This window comes from Orussus abietinus, unplaced genomic scaffold (assembly GCF_000612105.2).
Source record: "Orussus abietinus isolate OABI.00-Male unplaced genomic scaffold, Oabi_2.0 scaffold34, whole genome shotgun sequence".
Lineage (NCBI taxonomy): Eukaryota > Metazoa > Arthropoda > Insecta > Hymenoptera > Orussidae > Orussus > Orussus abietinus.
Genome location: NW_019394290.1, coordinates 820,739 through 832,798, shown reverse-complemented (window position 1 = coordinate 832,798; position 12,060 = coordinate 820,739). Strand labels below are relative to the sequence as shown.

Here is a 12,060-nt window from a genome sequence, read left to right as displayed (position 1 = left end):
AGAGCGTTAAAGGGCATTCGATATCAATTCGTCTACGAAATCTGCATTCCAACGGCACCAACGGAATTAGGGGTCGATTGGAACTCTACGCGATTCGATGCGATCCCTATCGATGGCACCGATCAAACAAACGGAACAAACCATGCAAATGATATATTTAAACGAGTTAACGGCCCTCGTTCCCTGGATTACCTCCTCGGAGTTCTCGTCCGCCACGAGATTCGAACGAATTGGGAGTACAAGGAATGATTAATTACATAAAGATAATAAGTAAGGGGATAAGCTCAATTGTAATTCGACTGACCAGCGCGTCCACGCCATGGGGGGAGAAGTCATCACCGGAGGTCGATCTGCTGCACCTGACAGCTTTGACAGCGCCGGCGAGGCAAAGGACGACGTCGTCCAGGCGAAGTCCCGCGGAGGGGTCTTCGAGGCGGGTGAACTTGCGACCGAGGCGCGACCGAGGCGCGACCGAGGCGCGACCGAGACGCGACCGAGACGCGGCCCAGGCAAAGCGTCGAGCCGTGGAGGCCGCGAGAGCGGAGCAGCTTCGGACGCGCTCGAACTCACGAATGGGCAGAAACCGTCGAAGCGACTCACGAGAGGATGCGCACACGCGTGAGGCGCGGAGCCGACTGTCGCTGGCCACGCTCGACCCTGCCCACGCAGCGCCACCTGTGCGCCGGAATATTCCGCCACCGACGGGGGGAAACCGCGGGGCCCAGTGCGCGCGCATTCCCGCGGACCCGACACCTGGCCCGGCGAGCCGACGGTCGCACTGTCAATGAACGAACGGTAAATTTTTTATTTTATCCCCCGGCTACACGCGGAAGCATCCCCGTTAACGTAGGAATAATTCCGTACCTCGTAGAAGTTACGGCACGACCCGCGGAATTTTCGATTCACCTTTTCTTCAATTCTTTTTTTTTTATTTCCCATCTTTCGTACGACGAGATAAAATATACATTTCTTTGTAAATTCTGTTTCACATGCCCATAGTTTTGTGCTCGTGTTCGCAAAGAATAAATTCGACGGCACCACGGACCCCGTCCTCTCGATCGTCACGGCACTTACCTACCGTTTACTCCCTGTCGAGAGTTCTCGCAAAAGGTACGTACGGAAAAGCTCGTCGTGAATTTACGTGAACCAATTCTGACGCATATACGTGCGTCAGTGCGTTGCGTTTGATTGCCTGCACTTTATTATACACGTGCGAGAGAGGGAGAAAGAGAAGAGAGAGCTCGAGTTAGGATTGCGACGGAGCGTTGACAATTCATTCTATTGATCCACGTGAATGCATTTATTTCCGAACCATGGGGTACGGGACGAATCGAAAGAGAGAATGAAAGAAAGGGAGGAGAGGGGGCGAGAGAGCGTCGAAATGAACGCAACGAGATATACAAAAATAGGAATGACTCAAACTCGCTTGTGTAAGGGCATGTCGAGCATCCTGGATGCACGATCCAGGATGACCAGGGTCATGAAATACGAATTACACGAATAAAGTAGGGTAAGGATAAATTTCGTAGTTCGACCCTGAAGATTGTACAAAAATCAGTCAATGGAAATTACAGTAAAATTTAAATCTCAAACGTCTGGAACGTTTATAAGATATAAATTTTAATAAACTTCTTAGATTTGTTGTCAAGAATGCAACGATGGCTTGAGAATACAAATATTACGTAAACCATGTATCGATATAATGCAAGGAATAATTCGTTCCGTAACGGTACTACACCTGATGTCAACGGTAACAATGATAAATCTATTGAGTCTGTAAATTGATGTAACCGTTAATAATCGGCCTCATTTTTAGCCGATAATTGACATTATTTACATAAACGAGATGTCGAGTCAAGCCCCGTGTTCGATTTGACCCGGTACGACGGTCTCTTATAACAGTAGAAAATAAAGGAGTAATAATGGTGATTTCTGTACTATACTTTTTGGGACACAAAAAGCCCATCATATTATAAAGAATATACCGCTATGAAACGCGTGTTCATACGCACCGGAACGCGTTTGAAATTAGATAACAGCTCTTTTTACGGAAAATCACAGAATCGCGATACAACCATTGAACGGCGTTTCGCTGTATAACATGTATAAACATGATATCAGTTTTTATCGCTTTTATCCAAATGCACTGTACAGCGGCCGTACGGAATTCGTTAAATCTGTTTCTGTAAACTCTAATATAAAACGAGTTATTATATCACAGTATTACCTTAGTATAAGATAAATAGGTTTTGAGTTTCGATCGTTAGAGCACAACATTTTACACGACCAACATAAAATATCGTATCAAACTTACCGCTAATTATAATTATCTCGATTGGTTTGACTAAAATCACGACGATTGCATTTTTTTAGGGCCTTGGACAATCCCCCAATTGATTATCGATAAAGGAGAAATAAAACATGTAACATAAGGAAAAGCACCCTGATTTCTACAGGAAACCAATTTAGCGAATTTCACACGGCACCTCCACGAATATCTCTTCATAAAGATATTTCAAGTAGAGAAGAGACTGCGAACGAGGATCTATGGAACGCACTAAGAACCCTTTCGTGACGATAACCCGACAATATTTTGCAGTTCTTCTGAGGAAGAAGTAATAGAATTTCGATGTAAACGTGGAGCTAGGTCTCACTGCACCGAACCTGCATATGCAATGCTATATTTGACCCAGTCTGACTCGCCTTTCTGCAAAAACACTTTCAGTGTCAGAAAGGTAGCAGAAGGAATCTCCTCGATCGTTATCTCTATTCTTCTCCGTTTTTCATAGTCCGCAAATGCAAGCGCAAAAAAGAAATAGTCTCCATCATTATAGTCGTCATGGATGTATCCGTTAATTTTCGTGGGATCCATCCATTCAATTTAGTATTGACTATAGCAGTGAATCGACATTGTGGACCGTCAACACCGTCAATGTCTTCCATTGCCCAACAAGTCACACCGTTTTCTCCCCTAAAAGTAATAATTGTGCTCAGCTTTTTATTAATATCAATTTCAGGCCCATGACCCGAGTAAAAGGGTGTGGCTTCTGTTTGATTCGTAATTATTTTGAATAAATCAATGAAATTGTTAATATGCATTCATTAAAAAAAAAAATATATATATGATATTTAAAATATTCACCTGACAAAATTCGGTCGGCTTGGAATGGAGGGATGCGTTATGGAGATTCCAGCGGTTATCTGAAAATGTCCACGTTCTGCACGCCTTCGTAACATAACAAAATCTCTTGCGGAAATGACACCACCAGCATAAGGCACGGAACACTGATAGACAATGTCGGTATCTTCGTCGATAACCTGAACACAACAATTTCAATATATGTATAATGAAAACATTCATAATTTTAAGTCACGATGCTGCATTAGTTTGTCGAAATGGATATTTGTCAAAATACAGATAAAAAAAATATATATCTAGTGGAACAACTGCTGACTTACCTGTATCCTCTTACATATTTCGACATGCTTATACCACTTCCACATTGAATCGATTTCATCGAAGATCCTGTGCATAAGACTTTTGTCTGTTGCATCGACAACCCCCTAAGAAAAAGCAAAGACAATAATTTTTATGATTCGATAAACCTGATAGTCCAATAAAATGTGCCTAATCAATTTCAATGACAGGTATCTTACAACATGGCGTTAAACTTAAATGAAAAATATCAGTAAACTTACCGTTATCCTCCGGATCTTTTCTTTTGATTTTATAGAGCTTGAACTTAAAGTGGAAATAATATCACCTTCTTCGGTCACTTTATCTACAACCCAATCAGAAGATGTTAAAAGTTCATAAGCTCGTTCCAATGCTGCCGTTGCCTTAAGCATGTATTCGTCAGCCTGTAAATACATAAGAATTTTAGTAATCAACACATCACAAAGATGATGATTTATTTTTTTTCTTTTCCGAGAGTACTAGGCAGTACTTACAATTACATCCGAATTATCATAAAAACTATCTGTCACAAATTGCTTTTGATTGGTGCCATATATGTAACGACTACCAAAAAGAAGACTTTTAAGGGCGCTGATATCAAACGCCCGAATAACTTCAAAAAGCGCCATTGAACACAAATTTTGTTGATTTCACTAAGAAAATCGATATTCGACTGAGTACTAAAACATTTCGTGCCCACCTTTAAATTCTTTTATAATGATCATTAGTCCTGATTCACACACACGGGAAAGGTGATTCCTTTGCGGAGGGAGAAACACGTCTTAACCTTGATTTTTCACATTTAAGGTTGCCGCTCACTATAACGCATCGATATCGTACTGTGCACTGGTGGACATGAATGCCTTCCCGTTGTGCATTGGCAATGGCTGCAGGGAAGGTATTCATGTCCGCCTTTGTACATGACGCGGCATTTCATGTTCTTTATGTACGAGTACATATTGAATTGTGAATCAAAAAGCAAACCTGCCTTTTGTGGCGTGAGTTTTGGCATGATCGGCACCACTATGTGGTCCCCTGGCCTGGCAGTTCTTTGGGTTACAAATGGCTTGCTGTCGTTGTCCTCATGGTCGGAATGAACGGGCGAGTCTTCGGGAGTATAAAAAACACCAGTACTTTCGGGATAATTGGAAACTCCATCGAGATATGGACCAAGCAAGGGAGCTCTTTCAGAGTTGATGGACGCTGTGAATTAAAATTTAATATCTGATGAAGGGATATCCTATTCCGATTAAGATCAATGAATGTTGCTAAGAGATTATATCAAATATATTTCATTAAATTCTTTGTTTTTCTTTTTACCTTGAAACCAATCTTTTGCTTGGCATTCCTGAGACATGACTTTATCGAGATACCAGACCTCGATCCAAACTACCAGGAAGGAACTCAGGATCAGAACAATTGACATTGGCTGGGCAGTATGCGACCACTGGAAATAAAAACTAATATTATTCCATCTGGTTGGTTAATACTAACTAATTATAACTTGACACAAAATTTAACCAACTTACGTCATAAACACACGTTTTGGCAATGAGGAATGCAATTGTTGTAGCAGAAGTCAACTGAAATGTGATTCATGTACACTATAAACATATTTTTGCGATGTATATCTTTGTTTAGTTTTTTTTTTATTTTAAAAGTTTGATTATACTTACAGCTATGACATATGTATTGTCCAAGTACAGCAATCCGTAGAAGAGGAGCAATATCGTGAATCTACAAATCGCAAGCATCTGAAACAATAGTAAAATTTGATGTTTGGAAATAAAAAATTCATATAATACAAACTACTCTGCTAGAAATATTAATAAAAAATAAAATTAAAAATGTCTACTCACAAAGTAATCGAATTTTGACGCATAGATACTGTAATGCCAAACTTCTTCCATGACCGCCTTCTTGATGTTCTCTCCTGTGATCTGAAAGCATGAATGAAGTTCAATATTAAATCAAGTTAACTCCTTTTTCTTGTAGTGTCTTATTTTTATTAGGTTTAATTACTGATCACAAGTGCTGTTACCATTATAGATATGAGCCATACAAGGCCGATAAGAAGGACGTCAACGGTGACGAAAAGACAGAAGCATCTCCTGACACTAGACATTTTGCCCCTGAGTCTAGCTCCAGCGATCACGTCTTCGGTGACCACAGACATCCTATTGATACTTTGTGGAGTTACCGAACTTCGTTGCGAGTAGATGGATGCATTTAGAACAGACTCGGCTGTATCTCTGCGTGGCCGGTTATCCTCTGTCATCCTTAATTTTGAGAAGTCCTCTGTTGACGATGGTCAAACGATCAGGGGATTGGGATAACGAGTCACGTCATTACCAGGACAATGCCCGAAGCAAGATGGAGTGACTTCACAACACCGTATGTATCTGCCTAGTAAATTAAGAATTTTATATTAATTCATTTTTAAAGCAATTCTCTTGAAATTAACATATTTTTCCGTCCCTTAATAAGCTGTAAATTTATACATAATGAAACTCAGAGCGAGTCAATGTGGAAGGGAAAACATCCACTGTCAGCTGTAATAACGTTAAACATCAGATGTGTTCCATGCCAATATGAACAGATCTCCAGTTTGCATGTTGAGTTTTTATCGACTACCCTCAACAGAGATTTTAAAAGTCAGGAAATTTTAAGTTCGGCTATATTCATTGTCGGAAACGAAAAAAAAATTATTTCGCGGTTCCAGTTCTTACTGGATTGCTGTGGGAACTTCCTAACCTCAAACTCATACCGAAGCGTTAATATCTTAGCGCTTTTATATGCTAATATCAACCTCGATACTTTTTACCGCTAAGTCAACATTAATTTACAAGCACAAAGGTCAGTGAACGTGATTAAGTGATCGTGTACGAGCGTTCATTGTTAAATATTTGCTGTCGATTGTCACTTCAAAAATGTTATTTCGATGTGTACATTACCGTAGGTTTTAATTTGCTGATTCTTACCGCCATTGTCTCCAAAAATTCCTCGAGTTTTTCGCGCGTCGGTGACACATGATATAGAAATGTTCACAAAAATTTGTACGGCTTTATAAGCCTTTATCACGGTACTTTTGATAGTAAATACACAGATAAGTTGGAAGATCGCTCACGGGCAGGGTCGCGAGATCGCGTCCTGTGCTGCCCTCCGGTGGAGGATGCGGACGGCTAATGCACTTGCCACTTGTTACCCCTCTGTAGCGGCGCTACACATTTTCGGTGGGGGGGCTCGCGCAATCGCGATGGCCGATACAGGGTTTGAATCTTTTTTGAGGGGTCCTCGACTTTTTCAGCCGGTTTTCGGGCTGCTCAGCTCCCGGTGAATTTTATTCGCATCTGCGATCACGGTAACTGGTCGCCAACTTCTACCCGATTACGACTTTATCTTCGGAATGTCAATATTTCCGTTTCGGAGTGATATAAAAAAATCTAGAGATTCTATAATGTCACTATCGTAAACATATTTACGAAACGAAAACTTTGATACCCGATTCGTTGTATTTTAAAATCGAATGCGCTACACTTTTGCACGATCCAGCAAGTAGATCGGCATGGCTCGCATCCGCAATTCTAATGATCCAAAAGCGACAAATTCTAGTCCAAAAAATAAACGAGAATTCGAAACGGTTTCTGTATCGATCCTCGTAGCAGAGACTCTAACGATCTGCCGTCATCTTTATTTTCAGCACCTTAAATTTGTACAGCCACCTCTACAAGCCACGTCACGTACACGATCCGATCGTACGCGAATGTATATGTATATATATATATGTTCATATATATATAACTTTGAAAAAAGGAATTTTCAATAATTCTCATATTAAAGTACAATAGTGCGATACCATAAATATACCTAAGCCTAGGGGGTATCAATGAGTCGTCGATCACAGCGATTCGAGAACATCTCAACCTCTATTTTCGCATTCGTTAAAATTAGGAGAGGGATGGATGCGGGTGACGAGTCAACGCTGAAAGGTCATCGGGGGGTGTCGTCGTAGAGAATAGGCATAATATAATGTAATCAATAATATTATGCGGTAGCAAGTAATGCTCGGGTGTATACAATTAATTGATAATTAGCGTTTAAGAACTAATTGTTAGTTTTTAAATCGTTAGATTCTCCCGTCCACTCGGTGCCTCCCTCGGCGCGCGACATCGGGGCGCGCGCCGGTTCCTCGGGACTTTCGGGACCTCGAGCGATGCTCCACCGCTAAGAAAGAAAACTCCCTAAACGTACGTTCCCCTTTGCTGCTACGTCAACGAAGAACACTACCCTCTGCGGAACAGGCGGAACGTACCTAGTCGTTACGATTGCGCGAAAAGCTCCGCCCTGGTCTGCCTGGCGGCGACATCGGCGGCGGTCGCGCCAAGTAAACCGATACGTTACAGCGTATATTTATACTATGTATATGCCTATGTATATATTTATATATGTATATATAAAAAAAATAAATAACCAATATATTACAGCGCATCCAGTCCTGCGTGTCGCGCGTTCCTCCAACTGGTCGTTCGGCCTATTTCTCTCTCTCTCCCTCGGCGCCTCCCGGTCTCGATTATCAACACCCCCCAGCCGGCCTCGATTCGCCGATCTCGCTTATCGACCGTCTTGGCGAACTGCCGCGATTAACGTCGACGCCCTTAAGATTAACGCTACTCTAGTATTTGCATCCGCCGTCGCGAAACCAAACTTATCGTCGCGCCGGGCTCTATGTCGGAGCGAGCAACTTCTTTTCGGCGCTTTTTCGCGGACCTCTTCGCCCTCTTTCGCCCCTCCGGCGGATCGACCCGCTTCTCTCCGGAGGTCTCCAAGTAGAGAAGCAACGAAAGGGGAAGGAGGAGTCGCCGGACGATCCCGACTCGCGACAAAGAGTTTCTGCCGATGACGCGAAAAAACGCAGTGTCCGTCGTTGTCGCGTCGACGCGGTTTTTGGCAGAGTCGGGGCTCGGGAAATCGAGGCGCGTGTCGGGCTCCGAGGAAAGCGCGAAAAAGAAATTGCCCGAAGCCTGAGTCGGAGACACCGTCCGGAGGGGTTCGGTCTAATCGTAAAAGTGTCATCAGCGGGGGTCCCCCGATCGCGATTTCGTTTCTCGCTCGGGACCGAGTCTCTCGGGTGTTAACGATCGGGCCTCTCGATTCGGTGTACTCGACGCGTAAAGGTGCAATCGCGGTAAAAAGTCGCTTACAATAAAAAGATGCAAAAGACTCGTTTTAACGGGCTTCGCGCCGACCTCGCGAAGGCGCACTTCGAACGCTAAGCGTATACTTATTTTTCGTCGCTTTTTCTTCTTCCTTTATCTCTCGACAATTTACAAAACTATTGCTTCTCGAATACTTCGGGGTCGGAAAGCAACCTCGCTTTTTCCGGGAACGTCGCTGGGTTTGCCCGCCGATTCTTAACTTTCGACTCAATCCGTTTTACGTCCGCGCGGCTGCTCCGTCCAGCGCTTTCCTCCACGTCAAAGAGTCCGCGCGAGAACATATTTTTACTCTCCGAAAATGATTTTGCGCCCGTACCGTCGACGAGTGGACGTTACTTCGAAAAGCGTCCAAGTTACCTTAATTTTAGACCCGACGTAGAAATTGGAAAAGTAAAGGTGCAGGAGGCAAACTTCGGGATCGTCCGGTCGAGATTCGCCCGCAGTCGTTTCGCGATCGAAGGCTCTCGTTTTCTTTAATAGCTAAAATTTCGCGGAGGTTCCGGACGACGACCCAGAGGGCATAGAAAAGGGATCGGAACTTTCGACGACGATCGACGTAAAACGGATCAACGGGTCAAGGAGCATCCCGCGTTTCCTGAAAGTGGTCGCGAAACGTAAAGGTGCACTCGCAACGGTTCAAGCCGAGGTACGAAGCATAGAGCCCGGAGCTCGTTTCGTGCCTTGAGAAAAGAGGGCCGCCGGTCGGTCGACGCGTCGCGATCGGTCGGCCGATTTTTCCTTTCCCTATAATATCACAAAGAGTCTCGGCCGAAAAAGCCGCGGTCACCCTGGACCCCGGATCGGCGTCGAGAACTCCTCCCGGCGAGCGATCGGCCCCCGACCGCCCGTCGCCGATCGCCTCGCTCGGACCCTCCCGTCGTTCCCATTAAATTCATTTTACGTCATTTTTTCAATATAAGGCTCCCACAGCAGTCTCACGAAGTAGCATCAGTTCTTGTATCAACGATAAGTGGACGTTGGCCGAGCGAGTCGGCCGGCCCTTTTCCGGCCAGGGCGAGGGTCGCCCGAAGGAGAAACGCGGGCCGAGAAAAGAGCCGGACGATCGGCCGCGTCCGAGTTTTTCTAAGCATTAAAAGCCGACTCCCTAAAGACACCCCGGCCAAGCGAAACGAGTAGTTCGCTCCTAGACGCGAACGCGAATCGGACCGGAAAGGGACTCCCCCGAGGCTCGACCGAGCGATCGTTCGTTCTTCCTCCCCCGTGACCGACTTGTGCTACCGAATATGTATATATGTATATGCATCCCAGGCGCGGAGGGTGAGTGCGAAGGGACGAGTCCGAGTACAAAAGTATAACAGAGTGGGAACGGGGCCGATAGCGGCGAGATGCAAGCCGCCAAGGTAACGACGAAAGATCCGGTCGACGTCGACCGCGCGAGATCTCGAGAGCTCGTCTCCTGTCGGAAGGAGAAGCGAATTCTGGGGGTCGAGGCGGGCGGCGTCGGTCCGAATCCGTCCGAATCGGTTCCCCCCCGCCCGTGGCCCTCCTCGTCGAAATTTAGAAATCAGTCCGGAAGGCCTCGCACCCGCGGGCGGTTCCTCGTCGGAAGCGTCTCCGGTGCTCGGTCGTTTCGCCCGCCGAGGACGTCCCGAAGAGTAACGAGCGTCGAACGCGATCGCGATTCTCCCCCCGCGCTCGCCTTGCATCTTCCTCGTCGCCTCCTCTCCGTTCCTACTTGTCTCTCTCCTCCTGGCTAAATCTAGGCGCGATAGCGCGAGTAATCCTAGGGCGTTTTCACCTCGAGGTCGACGCACGATGGTCCCGACTTCCCGATGCGTTCGCACGCTCCTCCCACCCCCCTCGCCTAGCCTTATACGCCATTAACTATCTACGTTATATTAATATACTTCGATATAATCCTCGCGCGCCTCCCTACGCTCTCTTATATATCCTACAACCACAGCAGGTACTGTATATAATATTATGCGCGCGCGAGCATTCGCGCACCAGGTGCAGGCGTGCACGCGAGGAATGGGCGCGAGGAAGGGGAAGCCGATCGCTCGACCGCCCTTTCGCGCCATAGAAGATATCCGACGCTGCGAGCTAATCGGACGTCGACGTCCTTCTGTCCGGTGTACGTTTTCCTTCGCTTCTCGAGAATTTCCTCATCCCAAAGACTCGCGTGCACGGGTGCACTTCCGTTTGCCACGGGAGTCCCTCGGCGACCGCTGAGATCCACATCACAGTTGCGGGGCGCGCACCAGCTTGCGCCCGCAAGAAGAACACATTATTGGTTTTCCCTTATTTCGCGTACAATCCTCGTTCCTTGGAGTCAAGGTGCTCGTCAAGGTGTCCGTCGCAGTCGTCGTCGTCGTCGTCGTCTTGGTTGGTCTCGCGGTCTTCGTCGGCGGGTCCTGGCGGACCGGGACCCGTCTCGCCTCGAGAGACGCGCGATTACGTCCTTGTCCCTCGGCCGATCGGACTTTTCGCCCTCGCTTCTCGTCGTCCGACTTCGAGGTCCCTTGCCAAGCGTTTGGCCCATCCCAGTCGTTGGTCCAAGTCTCCCGGATTCTTCCACCACCGCCCACGTCATCGTTCCTCCAGCTCGACGAACGCCCGGGGGACCATCGCGAGGACCGCAACGATTAATGTCTACGAATACCACGATCTTAAAGCTAGGTCTCGGCCTCGATCCCAACGAACGGGAACTCGAACGAACGGGGCTATCGAACGGTTACGTTTATCGTTATACCCGCGTCCGGCAAAAGATTCGCCGTTCGCTCGATGGTCGTATAAAAATCGTGTAACCGTGTACGAAGCGCCCAATATTTCTTGCCCATAGGACTTCGCGTTCGTCGAGCCGCGAGCGCGTCCACGTTGCAATTTCTGAAAATGCAAGGTGTACGCGAATCCTGCTCGAGGTCGAGCACCCCTCGGTCGCGGCGCGGGTCGCAGGGTCGAATAAACGGTTGTACATCTCGAGAGAGTGAGAGAGAAAGAGAGAGAGCGAAAGAGGTGCCTCAGGAGGTAGGCGAGAGGCCGAGAAACGCGGCCGGGTCTCGCGCCAAGAACACATAGCGAAGCGCGGCGCGCGCGAAACTTGACCGCGTCTCCGCGAAGCCGCCCTTTAAGGGCGAACAGTCCCGGAACGAGGAGATGCGCGTGGCGCGACTTTCGAAAGAAACGTTCAGGTATAAAAAATACGAATACCGCGGCCTGCGACCCGCTCGGCTCCCGAGGACGGCCCGACCTGCGCCTAGTCATAAATTTACAATTATCCGTCAACTTTTGTTTATTCATATATATATTATAAAATTTAACTCCAAATTGCGATAATAACGGTTCTCTAGGTTGCAACGTGAGGGTACCCGGTCCGTAAACGGTCGCGTCCGCGGTTACCGGGTGTACCCGGCCGAGGCGCGTGTC

General features: G+C 46.6%; 2 protein-coding genes across 3 annotated transcripts in view; both read right to left on the bottom strand.

Annotated features, from left to right (window-relative positions):
* LOC105696330 (diacylglycerol kinase 1) overlaps positions 1–615 on the bottom strand; it is a 34,974-nt gene extending 34,359 nt beyond the window's left edge. Inside the window, exon 1 of the mRNA XM_012418730.1 lies at positions 305–615. The gene's annotated coding sequence lies outside the window, so the exon portion shown is untranslated. The remainder of the gene's footprint in view (positions 1–304) is intronic.
* A 953-nt stretch (positions 616–1,568) lies between these two features.
* Positions 1,569–6,562, bottom strand: LOC105696347 (steroidogenic acute regulatory protein-like). Of its 2 annotated transcripts, none has more exons than XM_012418760.1 (11): positions 6,439–6,562; positions 5,499–5,863; positions 5,317–5,397; positions 5,134–5,211; positions 4,987–5,040; positions 4,778–4,904; positions 4,446–4,660; positions 3,700–3,861; positions 3,460–3,564; positions 3,143–3,318; positions 1,569–2,971 (listed from the first exon to the last, which is right to left on the bottom strand). In XM_012418760.1, exons 2-11 carry the CDS (start codon positions 5,733–5,735, stop codon positions 2,767–2,769), a joined length of 1,440 nt encoding a protein of 479 aa, XP_012274183.1. In that variant the 5' UTR covers positions 5,736–5,863; positions 6,439–6,562; the 3' UTR covers positions 1,569–2,766. The 2 variants fall into 2 exon arrangements, with proteins under 2 accessions (XP_012274183.1, XP_012274184.1); XM_012418761.1 differs by having other exon boundaries at positions 5,499–5,859.
* Positions 6,563–12,060: the final 5,498 nt, after the last annotated feature.

Excerpts from the sequence above, each read along its gene's own strand:
- LOC105696347 (XM_012418760.1), bottom strand. The coding sequence starts at position 5,735 with ATGACAGAGGATAACCGGCCACGCAGAGATACAGCCGAGTCTGTTCTA. Across the intron at positions 4,661-4,777 it reads AGCAAAAGATTGGTTTCAAG|CGTCCATCAACTCTGAAAGA; the intron begins GTAAAAAGAAAA and ends TTTAATTCACAG. Across the intron at positions 3,319-3,459 it reads AAATATGTAAGAGGATACAG|GTTATCGACGAAGATACCGA; the intron begins GTAAGTCAGCAG and ends TGTTGTGTTCAG.